The sequence below is a fragment of the Panthera leo genome, chromosome A3, assembly GCF_018350215.1.
Source record: "Panthera leo isolate Ple1 chromosome A3, P.leo_Ple1_pat1.1, whole genome shotgun sequence".
Taxonomy (NCBI): domain Eukaryota; kingdom Metazoa; phylum Chordata; class Mammalia; order Carnivora; family Felidae; genus Panthera; species Panthera leo.
In genome coordinates this window covers 63,533,387-63,551,256 of record NC_056681.1, presented here as the reverse complement: position 1 = coordinate 63,551,256, position 17,870 = coordinate 63,533,387, and the positions used below count along the sequence as shown (strand labels likewise).

Below are 17,870 nucleotides of genomic sequence, written 5' to 3'. Positions count from 1 at the left end.
TTTTTTAATTTACATCCAAATTAGTTAGCATATAGTGCAACAATGATTTCAGGAGTAGATTCCTTAATGCCCTTACCCATTTAGCCCATCACTCTTCCCACAACCCCTCCAGTAACCCTCTGTTTGTTCTCCATATTTAAGAGTCTCTTCTGTTTTGTCCCCCTCCCTGTTTTTATATTATTTTTGCTTCCCTTATGTTCATCTGTTTTGTCTCTTAAAGTCCTCATATGAGTGAAGTCATATGATATTTGTCTTTCTCTGACTAATTTCACTTAGCATAATACCCTCCAGTTCCATCCACGTAGTTGCAAATGGTGAGATTTCATTCTTTTTGATTGCCGAGTAATACTCCATTGTATATATATACCACATCTTCTTTATCCATTCATCCATCGATGGACATTTGGGCTCTTTCTGTACTTTGGCTATTGTTGATAGTGCTGCTATAAACATGGGGGTGCATGTATCCCTTGGAAACAGCACACCTGTATCCCTTGGATAAATGCCTAGTAGTGCAATTGCTTGGTCTTAGGGTAGTTCTATTTTTAACTTTTTGAGGAACCTCCACACTGTTTTCCAGAGTGGCTGCACCAGCTTGCATTCCCACCAACAGTGCAAAAGAGATCCTCTTTCTCTGCATCCTCGCCAACATCTGTTGTTGCCTGAGTTGTTAATGTTAGCCATTCTGACAGGTGTAAGGTGGTATCTCATTGTGGTTTTGATTTGTAATTCCCTGATAATGAGTGATGTTGAGCATGTTTTCATGTGTCGGTTGGCCATCTGGATGTCTTCTTTGGAGAAGTGTCTATTCATGTCTTTTGGCCATTTCTTCACTGGATTATTTGTTTTCTGGGTATAGAGTTTGAGGAGTTCTTTATAGATTTTGGATACTAATCCTTTATGTGATATGTCGTTTGCAAATATCTTCTCCCATTCTGTCAGTTGCCTTTTAGTTTTGCTGATTGTTTCCTTTACTGTGCAGAAGCTTTTTATTTTGATGAGGTCCCAGTAGTTCGTTTTTGCTTTTGTTTCCCTTGCCTGTAGAGACCTGTTGAATAAGAAGTGTCTGTGGCCAAGATCGAAAAGGTTTTTGCCTGCTTTCTCCTTGAGGATTTTGTGGCTTCCTGTCTTATATTTAGGTCTTTCATCCATTTTGAGTGTATTTTTGTGCATGGTGTAAGAAAGTGGTCCAGGTTCATTCTTCTGCATGTTGCTGTCCAGTTCTCCCAGCACCATTTGCTGAAGAGACTGTCTTTATTCCATTGGATATTCTTTCCTGCTTTGTCAAAGATTAGTTGGCCATACGTTGGTGGGTCCATTTCTGGGTTCTCTTTTCTGTTCCATTGACCTGAGTGTCTGTTCTTGTGCCAGTACCATACTATCTTGATGATTACAGCTTTGTAGTATAGCTTGAAGTCCAGGATTGTGATGCCTTCCTGCTTTGGTTTTCTTTTTCAAGATTGCTTTGGCTATCAGGGTCTCTTCTGGTTCCATACAAATTTTAGGATTATTTGTTTTAGTTCTGTGAAGAATCCTGGTGTTATTTTGAGAGGGATTAAGATTTTATTTTTAAATAATATCTATCTGCACCCAGCATGAGGCTCAGACTTACAACCCTGAGATCAAGAGTGGCATGCTCTACCGACTGAGCCACCCTGGCGCCCCCATTCTGAATATGTTTTTAGAATAAAAAATAAGTGCCTTGTTAGCTCCATATACCAAAATTCAGCCCACTCACAGCTGCCCAACATCAAGTTTAAAAAGGTATAGATTTAAAAAGGCTTGTAGATTTTGTGGGTATTTTACCATGTAAATATGTATATAGTAAATATAGTCTGTAAGTTTTAGTAAATTATATTTGCATTATAAAATTACCATTAAGGGGTGCCTTGGTGGCTTGGGCGGTTGAGTGTCCCGATTCCTGAGTTTGGCTTGGGTCATGATCTCACGGTTAGTGGGTTTGCGCCCCATGTCAGTCTCTGTGCTGACAGTGTGGAGCCTGGGTTTCTGCTGCTATCCCACTCATGTTTTCTCTTCCCAAAATAAACAAACGTTAAAAAAATAAAATTACCATTAAAACACATAGTCTTTTTAAAGTAGATGATATATTTAAAGTAAACGTACAGAACTTGTAGACATTAAATTTATGAAGCTTGAAAATAGTGTAAGACTGGTTACACTGGTTCACTGGTTATCCTGTTTCATAAATGGCTTTTCATTTAAATAGGAGAAATTTGGGTGAGACATTCTTTTTGCTTTCTTTGGAGTAATTTCAGATGTATAGAAAATTGGAAGGATGGTACAAAGAACTCTTATATGCCCCGTTTACTAACTTTTAGCATTTTTCGACATTATTTTTCTACATTATTATTATTCATTCATTCTATCAATCAATATACACCCATGCTTATTGTGTGTATGCATGTGTACATGTATCAATCAATGTACACACATATACATAATAAAATTTATGATTTCGGGGGGGTTATTCTACAGAATAAGGATATTCTTTTTTTTTTTTTTTTTTTTTTTTTTTTAAGGTTTTATTTTTAAGTAATCTGTATACCCTACAAGGAGCTTGAACTTAGAAGGGTTACATGCTTTACTGACTGAACCAACCAGGGGCCCCGCTACACAACAAGGATATTGTTACACAACCACAGCACAGTTTACAAATTCAGAAAATTTAACATTGATGGAATACTTTTATCTAATATGGCTCTTTTTATTCTAGATAGATAGATAGATTTATGTATGTATGTATGTATGTATGTATGTATGTATGTATGTATTTCCCCCCCTCTCTTCCAGAAGCTCCTTCATGGATGGATGTTGTCCTTTTTCTTTAATTTTCTCTAATCCAGAATGTTTCTTCAGCTTTTGTCTTTTACGACATTAACATTTTGGGGGAATACAAGCCAGTTATTTTATAGAATATTCCTTACTATGGTTCCCCATGATTAACTTTAGGTTTTACATTCCTGCCTGGAGGAATACCACTGGAGTGATATTCTGCCCTCAGGGAGTTAAATCTAAAAATCACACATTGTCCATCAGCAATGTCCATTAGTCTAATTTTGATCACCTAGTGAAGATGTTGTTCAATTTCTCCATTATATGGTTTCTATCTTTACTAAGACAAGTAATAAACAGTCTGAGGGCAGATGCTTCGAGAGTATGCATATATATATCCTGCTCTTTCAAACTTGGACGCAAAGATTTAGGGATGATTCTTAATGAATCTTGTTTAAATTAATCATTATTTTGATTGAGTTCAAAGAGTCAGCCTTTCCAGATTATCCCAAAAATTCAACTTAACTTTGGAAAAATTTATTTACTTATTTTTTTTATGGCTTTTATCTGCATTGCATATAATAGTTGCCAGTGTGTTGTGACTTACAATGTTTTTTAAGCCTCTGGATTTATTTTTAATCCTTTGCTGCCCTCTGCAGGTCTATGGATATAAATCTTTGGAGCAAGGTAAGTACTCCTAATAATGCAATTCATAAGGTGATTTCTAAAATGCTTTTAAGAGCAAAAGTTATAGTAGCTTCATACATTTATGATATATTATTATAAATTAATGAATTTTAGAGTCTTGAAATCGGTAGTTTTCAAACTGTCTTCCTAGAGCCTGAAATTGATGATTGTAGTGATCCTTGACTTCGTCCTAAATTCTTCATAAGGTTTTTATCTTTTCCAAAGGACAGCTGTTAACATTATTGCAGTGACATTTGGCATAAAATTTAATAATTAGTTTTTAAATTATATATACATATGGACATTTGTGTGTCTCTGTATATGAATGATGTATAGATCAATTTTAAATTGCTAGTTTTTTAAAAAGTTAATTGCTTTTATGCAAGAAGTACCGTTACCCTTATGCTGAATTGCAGGAAACATTTGTCGCTAAATAAAATCAGAACATACATCATTAACAGGAATTTCCAATTTGTATATTTTTTAAAATCTAAATTTCCATAGGGGTGCCTGGGTGGCTCAGTTGCTAGAGCGTCTGACTTCGGCTCAGGTTATGATCTCACAATTTGTGAGTTCGAGCCCCGCATTGGTCTCTGTGCTGACAGCTCAGAGCCTAGAGCCTGCCTCGGATTCTGTGTCTCCCTCTCTCTCTGCTCCTCCCCCACTCACGCTCTGTCTCTCTCTCTCTCTCTCTCTCTCTCTCTCTCAAAAATAAATAAACATTAAAAAAAATTTTTTTTAATCTAAATTTCCTTTAATTCTGTTTTAAGTATTACTTATACTGCCAAACTATACAGTCAGTTATAACTTATGCTTGGGATATCTGTATTTAGAAATGATTTTTTGACTAGAAAGATTTTTTTATTGGTTTATTCATGAAATGTGTTTTCGTTCAAAATTTAGTATTAAATGTGGCTATCTTATATCTATTGGATGGCTATAAATTACAACTTCTAGTAGGATTATATTGTCTATCTTCTGTACATGTCTGTGTTAGTGAAAAATAGTTTGTAGGTAAGAACTGTTTCATTTTACTTTGTTTTTAAGTACTGTCTACCTTAAGTAGAGGTCTACCTATCCTTTGAATTGCCATTAACTGCAGCATGATTTACATGGTGGAATAAAGTGGGATGTGGCCAATTTTGCCTAATTTTCTATATTAGCAAATAAATAGTAGTAGAAGTAACTGCATTTTGAGTTGTCAACACTTGTAATATGTGCCAGGCAGTATTTTAAGAGCAAATAAATTCAGTCGTAGAATACCCATAAAGTAGTTTAGAATTCTTAACTCCCTTCTTACTATCTTCAGCCCAAGGATACATAGTCAAACACTGTGTCCAAAAGTCACAAGTCAGTACTATAGGTTTTGTAATCATTTTCATGATGAAATACATATTTGGATTTCTTTTGTTAAAATTGGCTTGCAGAATTAATGTCGAAGAATTAGTGGTGTGTATGTCTTTGAGTATTTGTGCATTCCTCTGCTAAGAATCCTTGAGAACAAGCACATTAGAGCTCTTGACCCCTTTGGTTTTAATGCCATTGAAATGACTGGGAAAATGTCATTGGAAAAAAAAAACAAAACTAAAAAAAATTAAGCTATTTACGAGTCCAGGATATTGTTACTTTATTACTTCTGTAATACTTCATTTAAAGGTGGAAACTGGCCCAGTGTCAACAAGACCAAAACAACATGATGAGAAATAATATTGGTTGGTAATTCCTATAAGCTCTGTCCTGTTTCTAACAATTTATTTAAAACAATATATAAACAAATCGGTTTAGTGACATTTCATGAAACACTGTAGTTTTTCTTCGACATGGATTTGTTTTGTTTTTGTTTTTAAAGACCTATTATTTAAAAACGAAACAATCTCCTTGGCAGGTGGGGTAGTGTTGAATAACTGTGATATAGAATAATACCTTACTGGGGAGAGGTTTTATTATTTCAAGAATTCAATTTCAGATTGTATTTGTTCTTGTTTGCTTCTCTTGCTGCAATGCACGCATTTTCTGTCTTACCAGATAACAGAACTGTTGTACAAGGATGGACGTTATTGCCAGGAGCCTCCAGGACCAACGGGTAGCGTTTCAATTTCGATGATTGTAACTTATCCACAAATCCATTCTTCTGTGTAATGATGGGCTAGAAGGATTACAGCAGTAAACATTTTCTTTTTGAAAGTGAAATTTGAAAACATTTGGTTATAAATCTTTATATTGATAACTACAACATTTTGAGATCTATGAGGTGTTTGGTTTTATCATTATAATTTTTTTAAAGACAGGGTTGGAGGCTTTTTCCTTCTTAGATATTGAAGAAATGCCTCTTATAGCACCTACCAAAATAGGCTTACAAACCAGTATTCTTAGTGTTTGTTATTTTAATGTTTTGGAGGTATAGTTAATTTTAAATTTGTAAGATAGTAAAAGAGATCTTTAGATTTATTCCTACGTAAATACAATTTATTATCCAAAATGCCTTATTTTGACATTTAATGGTTTTTGTTTTCCACCTAATGAAGCCTAGAATATATGGTTTTCTTTAAGAAGGTACCCTTCTTGAAAGTTCAGATTTTCTATTCTAGGTATTAACATATGGCCCTCTACATTTTATGCTTGAACGCATAGGAAAATTACTGTTGTTACAAAACATCTTTGTTAATCTTGGTTTTTCATTGGCTAATAGGCAGCTCTCCACAGGATTACTGTATCTGCTTATTAAAATTATTTAACTTTCTGTACTCAACATTTAGCAGCCATTTCTAATTTTACGTGTTCCCCAAATATTGTCCACAAAAAAAAAAATTAGTACCGAAATGTGTACAAGGCATTTATTTATTCTTCCTACTCGTGATTTGGACAGGAAAGGGGTAAGGCCTTGGGCAGGACCACTTCTGTCACAGAGTGGTGGAAAAAAATAGATTGAAGTAAGATTCAGTACTGAAAAGCTGTCACTCGGTCTGAAAATAATTAATATTCCTTTCACTCACCAGTTAGATATGTGCTCCCAAACCACATAATCTCTATGCCTCAGTGATCATTGTTGCCATTTCAGAGCCTCTCATCAGGGTGACATCTCACACCAAAATGATTTCTTATAAATTAATCTTGATAACATGACAGTCTCAGTAATTTTAGTGGAATGCTTTCTCTTGTTTTTTTCCACAGAAGCTGTTGGCTATTTTCTTTATAACTTGATTGACAGCATGAGTGACTCAGAGGTACAGGCCAAGGAGGAGCGTTTGAGACAATACTTCCATCAGCTGAAGGAGATGGTACCATTTCATTTTTTGCTATATAATGCCTGTCCTGTCTGACATGTATCTATTAGATTTGAAATTGCTGCTTTTAAGTACAACCAGACCACTTCTCAATGACATACACGAGTTGGAGACTTAAATTATGTCTGAGATAATTTCTGTTAGACAAATTTCAGTTTGGTTGTCTAAAACTCAGGATGTTTTTTTTTTTTTTTCTTCCTCCTTTCCCTTTGCACAGAATGTAAAAATTCCTGAAAATATCTACAGAGGCATTCGTAATCTACTGGATAGCTACCACGTTCCTGAATTGATTAAGGTGTGTGAAATAGTAAACTTTTTCAAAATGCTTGATTTATATATAAAAGCATGTTAAAATTTGACTTAAGTGTGATGCTTTTGGACAAAAAAAGTTTACGTGGCAACCATGGAAATAAGGTTTTTTTCATTGATGGTTGGTAAATATTGCTTATATATCTCAAAGAATGTGTTTAAAAGATTAATTACAATGGTTAATGAAGTATGAATAGAATTTCTGGAAGATTGAAAATATGAAAAAATAGTAAAATGAGCTGAAACTCCTAAAATCTGCTTTTGACATTTGCTGATATACTTTTCCATATGTTTTTTAATTCTAATTTAAATCTCAATTTTAGGATGTTAATATGTTGGTTGACAGAGAGAAGATAGACTCTCGAAAAGTAAGTAGGTTTTTTGAGTAGATTCTAGATGCTATATAACCACCACATTTAATGAGAATTCTAGATTGTGTCCTTATAAAACCAGTGATTCCTAACATTTTTGTCATCAGTACATATCTAAGAAGTTAGTAACAGCTATTCCCTATCTTAGAAAAATCAGCATATCTAAGAAATTCGCATATGTATCTCAGGAACTTCAAAAACCCTTGGAGTCCATCCACATCCGGCTCCCCAGATTAATATCCTTGATAGCACTTTTGACATCTAGGAAAGGTCAGTTTAAAGGGAAGAATGACAAGGGGTACATTTTCTTTTTGTAGTAAATTTTTCTTTTTCCCTTCCTGTAGACTACGCAGCTTACATCATCTGTTTTGGAGTCTACGCTTGAAAAACTAAAAGCTGAAAATCAACCTATAGGAGATGTCCTAAAACAACTCATACTAGTACTTTGTTCAGAAGAGGTAATATTTGTTTAAGTATTTCAAATATGCTATTAAGGTAAAAAAAAAAAAAATTCTTATAGATAAAAGTAAGAAAGCCAAATATAATATTTATGATTTTCACAATTGATTATTATACATCATGTGTGAAGAGTGCAATTAAATGAAAGGTTAACTAATTTCAGCTACACCTTGAATGGCATGTTTTCGGGTTGCTGTAGTTTGTTTACGATAATCTGCAAAGTGAATGATAGTAACAGCCGTGATAGGTTTATCATACATGCCAAATGTCCTTTCAAGCCATGGCTCCGGTCTCTTATATCTAGATTGTCAAGCAACTGATACATGCAGTAGTCATTTGCAAGTCAAATATTACTAGGTTGTTAATGCAGGGATTGAAATTCCATTTTCCTGCTGGAAAAAAGCTCTTTCTGAGATAAAGGGTCTCTTGCATTTTTTCAGCAGGCGTCCAGCTGTACTTTGTGTTCGTTTTAGTGTGTGTCTGCAATTTGTGGTATATCACTAGACTTTTTCAGTTTCTAGTTCAATATGATTTGGTTGTATGCCTGTGTTTTTAGGGGAAAAAAGCATAACTGAGTTTAAGATTATAACATGGTACTGTTGAATTGTAAAATATTGCTTCACTTGGATATTAAAGTAGACTGTGAGGAGCTTTGCGATGATACATATTTCTCTGTGTGGACATTGGACTGTGAGTAGGAGCTGACTTGGTACACATTTAATTTGGACATCTTTTTTACAGTACAGTACCTACAGTACCTACAAAGCTAAAACATCAGATTTGGCGTAGCAGCTCATGTTGCGTTACATGTAACAAATCTTTTAAACCCTACATATGTATCTTGGCTGCTTTTGAAAGGTGAATAAAAACACCCCAAGGAGAAAGGTGAAATTATTAACACCGGATCCATTTGTTTTTAAAGTGCTATTAACTTTTTCTACACTCCGAGTGTTAAGCTTAGAGATTTTACATTTTTACTTTTATATCATTTTATACCATCTTCCTTCTTTCTTTTTTACTTCTGTCCTTTATTTTAGAACATGCAAAAAGCTCTTGAATTGAAAGCAAAATATGAATCGGACATGGTTGTTGGTGGCTATGCAGCTTTAATAAATTTGTGCTGTCGACATGATAATGCAGAAGATGCATTGAACCTGAAACAAGAATTGTGAGTACCCTGGCACTGGAACAAATCATCAGCATTTATGCGGATAGTCAGTCCTTCATGGATCATGTAAATTGAATATTCCTCTTATAGAATGTAATTTTTAAAAAATCTTTTTTGTCAGTGTTTTTTGAAATTTCATAAAATGACTCCCTTTGATTAATTGCAGCTTGTTTTCAGCAAAGAGTCTTTGTTTAAGTATGATAAGACATCCTGTGCCTGAAAGCCAAGGATTTTTCCCAATTGATTATTTTACAACTGCATATCACAACAGGGGTGATTATAAGGCTTAACATTCCCCTTTCTGTTCTGTAGTGTGAACAACATTCTGTCCATTTCTCAGGTATCTTTGGTTTCCCATCCTGATAGATTTTTTAATTAAAAATAATGTCTTTGAGTATTTCAATGTTTATCACAAAGTTAGAATCACGTAAAGTGCCACGAAGCAAAGAGTTCCTTCGTTTGTAACATTTGCAGATGGTGTGATGCAATAAACATGTAGTGTTAGGTTTTTACCCTTTTGTCACTTTGAGTATAATTACATGTGAATTTGAATATGGCTTCAAAAGTAAACCTTCACAGAAATGTAGAGGCCTACGCTAATAACAGTTCAGAACAACTGATGAGTTTTTGAAAAGTGATAACATGGATATTGCAGTTCTTTTCACAGTCAACTTTTAACATAACATAAATGTGCCTTTAATTTTTAGTGACCGTTTAAATCCATCTGCTGTCCTTGACACCAGCAAGTATGTAGGCCTTGTAAAAGTATTGGGAAAACATGGCAAGCTCCAAGGTAAGCCTCGGCGCATAAAGGAAATAGGTGATGCAAGTATCTTGCCACTGGAATAACATGTGAATTGATATTAATGGTATATCATGTCCTGCAAAGTGCTTGAACACTTTGCATACAAATTTGCATGTGAATCCATCCAGAGCTGCGTGGACAGTGTAGGCCATTAGTTTTAATGGATTGGCAAGCTTGTCATTTACATTTGCACAGCTCAGTGCTTTTTGCATTTCTACAGCTAGTTTTTATTAGCATTGCTGTTTGGATTGAGTTTGAAGATCATGACTTATGGCACAATTTGCTTATATGCCTGCACTAATGGCTTTGTTTTTGCTTAAGAACATCTGAAGGCTGAACGTAAAACCTATAAACATACCCTTTATTTAAGAATATGATTTCTGTTGTAGTCTTTGTCTTAACTTTTAATAACATTAACAAAAAATGCATATACCTTAATAAGTTTTCATTTAGAAGTTTGCAGGGAAAACCTTGCTGATTTTACAACTGAGATGCATGCTGTAATTTTCTCACTGTTGAGATAATACTAAGCCTAATTACTTACACTTGATCATATATTCTTACTGTTTGCTTGTTTCTTAAATTTCTCATTGGGCTTGATTTTGAAACTTCCTTTTTAGCCTTCCTCTCCTTTTTATTTCTAGAGAAGATATTTAAAGAAAATTTTTACAGTGAAAAATGTAAGGAGGAAATACTTGATCTGAACGTTGAATTTTTTCTTGGGACGTCCTTCTAATACAGAAAACTCTTTATAAGCATTAGCCTGCTTTTTAAAAATCACTTTTTGTAAAACGGTCAAAACATTTTGTCTGGGCAATAATTAAGAACAACATTATAAAAACGCACTTATTCCATATCCTAAAATGTTTGTTTCTGCCTTCCTAATGAAGCTTAATGAATCTAATGTATTAACATGCAGTCTTTTGGAAAGCTTTCATTGGCTCTGCTTGGCTAATTAGTATCGACATAGCAAACAGGCCCTATCGGTATCAGACCATTAGTCTGGCTGTATATACAGTGTAAACACATCTTTATTATCTGGCCTCCTGACAAGCCATCTGCTGAAGAAACAATGATGTGATTTAGCAGATGTTAGCTTTGAACGATAAAAGCCTCCATTTAGGAGGATCTTACAGCTATAGGGCAGACCGTACAGGGTTATGTGGTGCAGAGTGGGCACACAGTCCCTATCTATAATTTGTAGTCAAAGTTGCAGGGAAATGATAAAACCATGCTATTGTGGATTTATAATTGTAGTCTCGTTTAGAAATGCAAGTAGTAATTAACTTGAAATCGGCATTATACACTAGAATTTACATTCCTGCTGGGCTTGAAATGCTGTTTTAATAGCAGTTTGTTTTCCCTACATGAAATTACCTAAGGGTCTTTTGTGTTACTTCATTGTAGATGCTATTAACATTCTAAAGGAGATGAAAGAGAAGGATGTTCTTATCAAAGATGCAACAGTCTTGTCCTTTTTCCACATCCTGAATGGCGCAGCTTTAAGAGGTGAAACTGAAACAGTACAACAGTTGCACAAAGCCATCATGACTCTGGGGTTAGCGAAACCATCCACTGCCTTAAGTTCCCCACTGGTCACTCTGTATCTGGAAAAGTAAGTTAAGTGAATTATGAATTTTAAATCTTGGTTTTCAAATAATGAGGCTAATCATTTGGGAATTACACTTTGTAAATACTCTGTGGTGCTATGGAAGCCTTGGAGGTTATTTACCACAAATAAGAGGACTTTTATGGGCTAGATGACGTTTAAAATGACCAGCAGCTCTGTGGCCCTATGGCTTACTTCTCAATGGATTGGTCTGCGCTGATTTTTTTTGTGGGGCATGTGATGATATCACATGAAATTGAATCTAATTTTTCCCAGTTATGAGCCTTAGAGGTGTTAATTATTAATATAAGAAGGAAGGATTCTCTGGGGCTTTTGATTCTGCATCCTGATTGTTATTCGAGTAGTAATGTAGCAGCATCTCTTTGGTGCTCCTTTTCTCCATGTTGTAATTGATTTTAATAGTATGTGCCATTACAGGTTTACTAGCTTTGATAAATGCTGTAGAGGATGTCTCTGTGCGTTGGAGGAGGAAGATGAATTTTGTTGATAGGGTGAGGTTTACTTAGTTTGAAAATTTTTACATTTGATAGCAACTGATATGCTTTAATATGCCCAATTTAAGGTATTATTTGCAATACAAATCATAAAAATCAACCCTGCTCTCTTGCAGTGAGTAAAACATTTTAGTAAGACCACTATGCACCCTTTATTATATCTTCTTTTCCTTTTGCATTTGTTTTCCCTTTTTTTGCCTTTTTAAAAAAAATTTCTTACATCTTTCCTCTTTATCATCTTTTTCATGGTTTAATGCAGTTTTTAATTTGCCTGTTTTGTGATTGGGATTTTCTGATTTTCTGATTTTATTTTAATTCCACTGTAGTTAACATAGAGTTATATTAGTTTCAGGTGTACAATACAGTGAATAACAATTCAGTGATATGTTAGTCAGTGCTCATCAAGATAAGTGTAGGGATTTTTCTGATTTTAGTATAGATACTGCCCTATCAATGCCAGGAAAAATAAAAGATACATCTTAATCGTTCTCATATTCTTCCCAAATTTCTGGTAGTTTTCCTTTATTAATTAGAGGGTATAATTAATTGAATATAATGAATGGTTTATTGTTGAATTTTTTTTTTAAGTTTTATTTATTTAATCTCTACACTCAGCGTGGGGCTCGAACTCATGACCCCAGGATCAGGAAGCACATGCTTTCCCACTGAAGCCAGTCAGGTGCCCCTAGTATTGAATTCAAAATGGGGAATAAAAATCATCTTGGCTCCATGTTAGGAAATGTAGATATATATATATTTATACACACACAGATACATACATACATATATATGTTTGATGAAACAATTTGTCATCCAATCAAAAAAAAGCTTATCAAGTTAGATGATTGGCCACATCTTAACCTCTACAATCTCAGCATTACATCCTTTTAAAGAAATAGCGATTCAAACAATTACTGTGTTACTGAGTTCTCATGTTCACAGCCAACTTTATATCGAAATCCTATAATTAATATGCTTCCTACTAGAATTTTTTTGATTGTTTGAGAGACCCATCTCTGCAAATTGCATGTGAAGCTCTGCTTAGGGATTTGAAAGAAATGGGCCCAGTGCCCAGAAGAATTAGGCCCTCCTCCACTACTGGGCAAAAATAAAATAATTAACAATGAAAACGAGGCCATGGTAGAATAGTATCTTACAGGGGCGCCTGGGTGGCTCAGTTGGTTAAGTGTCCGACTTCGGCTCAGGTCACGATCTCGCGGTATGTGAGTTCGAGCCCCGCATCGGGCTCTGTGCTGACTGCTCAGAGCCTGGAGCCCGTTTCAGATTCTGTGTCTCCCTCTCTCTCTGACCCTCCCCCGTTCATGCTCTGTCTCTCTCTGTCTCAAAAATAAATAAATGTTAAAAAAAAAAATTAAAAAAAAAAAAAAAAAAAAAAAAGAATAGTATCTTACAAATAGAAATACTTTGAATACAGAGAAGACATGAAAGTTTTCTGAAAGAGGTCTGCAGATGGGGCTCATGAACCAAGGAGAGCTTATCCACAGGAAAATGAAATAACATGGAATCTACATGTTAACCTAGAGCATGCTCTGTGCTTCTGATTATAGAGGACAGTCAGAGATTTGTAGATCTCAGGAAAATTGGGCTGTCTCTCTTAATTGGGCTAGAGAAATCTAAATTAGTATCTTTGCTTTTTGATTTCTTACTACTTTCAGATACATAGAGAAATTATTACCCACTATTTTGATTTGCCTAGTCTTTTTTTTTTTTTTTTTTTTTTTTGGTATCTCTGCAGAGGCAGTCTCCATGACAGAATCTTTCAGTTTATCTTAATAAAAAGGTTTTGTTGACTGTTTTAGATAAGTCATGAGAGTAATAAAGAGAAGACAAAGGAAATTTCCTTTTTATAGAATTGCAGAAAACAGTAGTTGCACTTCTAGTCTGGGATAAGTTGGAGGAAAAAATTGTCTTTGAAACTTTTTTTCTGTTGTGTTTTCCGTAACTGGTGGAACATAACTAATTAATTCAGAATCATGACGAGAGCAGTACAGGGATTAACTACACTAGCCTGCTAAAAAGTCCACATGTATTTGATTTGATTAAATATGTTTAATCTTCAATAATATCATGTAATTGACCTCAGCAGGTGTGAGCTCATCTAGAGAATGAGCCTTATTTATTCAGACTTGAGATAAAATTATGAAACACGTTTCAGAACATCATATAGACTCTTCATCTTTTCATTCAAAGACAAGCATCATTTTGGAATGCCACTGCAAAGACTCTAAAGAGACTATCACTTAGATACTGTGATTCTGGAACAAATCTGTGAGATTGGGTTTTTTAGAAAGATGATGTTTCGGATTCCGTAATATCTTGATTTTGAAAGATAATGCTGACTTTTCCAGCATTAGATAAAACACAGGAGAAAGTAATCCTGTGTCAGTTTGTTACTTGGAAAGTGTATAAAAAGTTTATGGGTGTGGAAAACAATACACTTTGTTTTCATTTATTTGCAAAGAGAAATACAAAGTAATAATAACACTTTTGGAAAATTGTAAAGAAGTTGGTTAACTAATCTGTTTTTGTATTATCAAAATTATAATACTTGTATTGAATGGAAAAATAAGCCGAGTTGAACAAAACTTTCAGGTATTTCATTTACATTAGGATTATTTTATAAGCCACGTGTCTACCTGTAGGCCAAATGAATGCTACTTTATTTTAGGTAACTACTTAAAATTTTTTTTCTTTTCATTGAAATCATGCCTGATTCTGGAAGATGATCTGGGCCCTCCATAAGGAAGAAAGAAATGCTTTAAAATAGGTTAAAAGAGCTTTTGATTTGTCTTTATGCCATGGTAAAGGAAATGAAATTAATAAAATCTGGGCCATTAGGTTTAAAAGCATAAAAATTTGTATGATGTAGTTTCAGATTCACGTGTCTTACAGCTTATCCATTTTGGTTTCATCGCATGTGGAAAAACTATCTGAAGCTGTTTAACTGGATTATTTAGTGCAAATGATCAAAGAAGCTTTAATTTCTGCTTTCCATTAAGGACTTTTCTGTGCTGATTTGTGCTATAATCTGTATATGTCCACATGCATTTCATTTAAGTGAATCATGGACTTTGTATATTTAATCATCCCAGAACTCTTGCTAAGTTAATCTTGAGTTCTTCATAAAGGTCACAATTTCTGTAAGATGAACCTATAATAATAAAAGTTTTAAAACTCATTGTAGCACTTTAGAATGTTATGTAAATGGGAAATATATTTTTTAAAATGCTGGTTATTCTGTCATATTTGCTCCCCTTCAATTTTAGCATCTTCATTTGTACTAGATACTTTTATTATTTATGGGAATGCTTGCCTTCTAGAGTAAAACTCTTTATGTGCTGAAAGGAAATTAAGGAGGTTTGGCTCTTTTACTCCATTATTGCAATTAAGAATTTAGCATCATCAGTGCCAAAGGACAAAAGTGGTTCATTTGCCCTAGGGGGACAGGACAGTGATAAGATGATTTTTCGTCAAGGATCATTGGGTCGTAATTAAGTTACATTCATGGCTATTGCTTTTTGAAGGATGATTGGTAAATGACAGGCTTCATGTGCTTAGTACGGACAGTGTTCAGTAGGGTTTTTTCTCCCTCTGTCAGAAAATCCTGTTGAGCCTGATAATGTAAATGTGGCATTTTATTCTGAACAAAAGAGCAGGGAAATGAGCTATCTTGTCTAATCATTCAGTTGTTTAACACCGACTTCCAGTTTAGACTCAATTGGCTGGAAAGCTCTTGACATGTGAAGTTAGTGCTGTTCCGAACGCATGTTTGAGTAAATTTTAAAGTAAGTGACAGCTAAATTGTACCTAGGGAAATTACAAAGCCTTCAACACAGTTAATTTTTTGGGGAGGATTAGTTGTAATTGCAACACCAGTCTACTTGAAGATTCCTCATTTATAGATGATGAACAGAAAAAAAACATTTAGCTCTTTCAAAGGCTGGTTCTCCTTACAGAATAATTTTTATGAGGACGATGGTTTCTCTTGAATTGATTTCTTTCCACACTGAACAACTGCTTAAGATTTATAGAATAGTTTGTTCTTAGAGTGAATTGGTTTTTTTTTTTCTTGTTTTAAACTTTTTTATCCCTCAGACTCCCGTTTTCTCTAGTGATTTCCGATTTTGAGAGCTTTTCAGGCAGTATGCCCTTTAGGTAAATTACCACCTCACAAACACCTTATGCATAATGTCGAAGCACCTTATTCCAATTAAAAATCAATATTTGTCCCTTTTTTGTTGTTTAAATCAAGTATACTCTCTGGATTGGAAAGTTATTTACGATAAGTAAGGAGATTAAGTTTGAGGCTACTGATAGGTGAATAGATCGTTGTCACTAGTTCTAACAACATGAGATTCTGTGAGATGCATTTGTGGTTTTTACAGTTATGTAGAGCGAGGAATTTGACTTACGAGTGCTTTGTTTCCTAGTATCTTTGAGAAGGTATTTTTGTGTTCAGTGGATGCCTCATATGGATGTATGTCCAGTGTTTGTTTTTCCATCAGTGACATTATAACATACTTTAATTTCATAATAATGACCGAAACAAAAGGTGGCAACAGATTTGCTATCTGAGCTTCAAGCTTGCCATTTTGGATATTCCTCCAAGTAATAATGGAAAATTACAGTTTGTAGTAGTTTTATGTTCAGTCATGTTCCCTTAAAAAGTGAATTAGAGATTCTAGAGTGAATTTTAATATGGGCCGAGTCCATTCACGTTGATAAATAAAACTCTCTTTTATTTTTTCTTTAATTTTTTTTAATGTTTATTTTTGAGAGAGGGACAGCACGTGAGCAGGGGAGGGGCGGAGAGAGAGAGGGAGACACACAATCCAAAATAGGCTTCAGGCTCTGCGCTGTCAGGGCAGAGCCTGACACGGTGCTCAAACTCCCGAACCGTGAGATCATGACCTGAGCCAAAGTCGGAGGCTTAACCAACTGAAGCCTCAGAACTCTCTTTTAAGTGTTCAAATTACTTACTGGACTCAACCTATCTTAGATACTTGTTCTTAAAATTGAGAATTTAGAATATTCCTTTCCTCTCTTCTGCCTCATTTCGTAGACTCACAGAATTTGATAAACCTTATGTTTGCATCAATGAAAAAAAGTTTTTAAGTGATTGCTTATTGTCATATATAGTTTCATTCATGAAAATTGTTTTATGTACTTCATTGAAATATTTGGGGGGGAGGGTCTAGTCATTGAAAAAAAGTCTTAGTTACGGTTTTTTTTTTTCTTTTTTCTGTTTTTTTTTTTCAAGTTTATTTAATTTGAGGGAGAAAGCCTCAGTGGGAGAGGGACAGGGAGAGACAGAGACAGTCCCAAGCAGGCTTCACGCTCGCAGCATGTAAGCTGATGTGGGGCTTGAAGCCATGAACTCTGAGATCATGACCTGAGCCACAGATGGAACCTTAACAGACTGAGCCACCTAGGGGCCACCCCCCCCTATTTTTAGAGATACCAATATGTTATAGAGTTGGTTTTCTTTTAGCATGATTTGAGGTTTGTGACAGCGGTGGCTAAATTTTTATCAGGAATGGGCTTTTAAAAATTTGTGATTCAATTGTACATAAAACTTTCAGAGTTATGAATATATGCTGAAGTAAGCATAGAATCAAAAGCTTTGGATCCAGAATTAATGTTATCAACAAGATTTCTTCAAAGCATTATTGTTATTTTAGAGTAGGGTTTTAAATCCATTCTAGGGTTTAAAGTGTGCAAAGGAGATCATGGAATCATTTGAGGTCACGGAACCTCGAAGCACACTGATAAAGTGCTGTCCCACATCTTGGGTATAAAGCAGTTCCACTTTTTCCTTTTTATGTTTTGCTGTTCTTACTGATTTCATC

At 34.7% G+C, this 17,870-nt stretch overlaps 1 protein-coding gene across 1 annotated transcript in view; it reads left to right on the top strand.

The window, feature by feature from the left end:
* LRPPRC (leucine rich pentatricopeptide repeat containing) overlaps positions 1-17,870 on the top strand; it is a 111,663-nt gene that overhangs the window by 46,038 nt on the left and 47,755 nt on the right. The window contains exons 15-23 of the mRNA XM_042932148.1: positions 3,453-3,480; positions 5,506-5,563; positions 6,652-6,758; positions 6,982-7,059; positions 7,397-7,441; positions 7,789-7,902; positions 8,941-9,071; positions 9,779-9,864; positions 11,284-11,491. Coding sequence (XP_042788082.1) covers positions 3,453-3,480; positions 5,506-5,563; positions 6,652-6,758; positions 6,982-7,059; positions 7,397-7,441; positions 7,789-7,902; positions 8,941-9,071; positions 9,779-9,864; positions 11,284-11,491 — 855 coding nt within the window. The remainder of the gene's footprint in view (positions 1-3,452; positions 3,481-5,505; positions 5,564-6,651; positions 6,759-6,981; positions 7,060-7,396; positions 7,442-7,788; positions 7,903-8,940; positions 9,072-9,778; positions 9,865-11,283; positions 11,492-17,870) is intronic.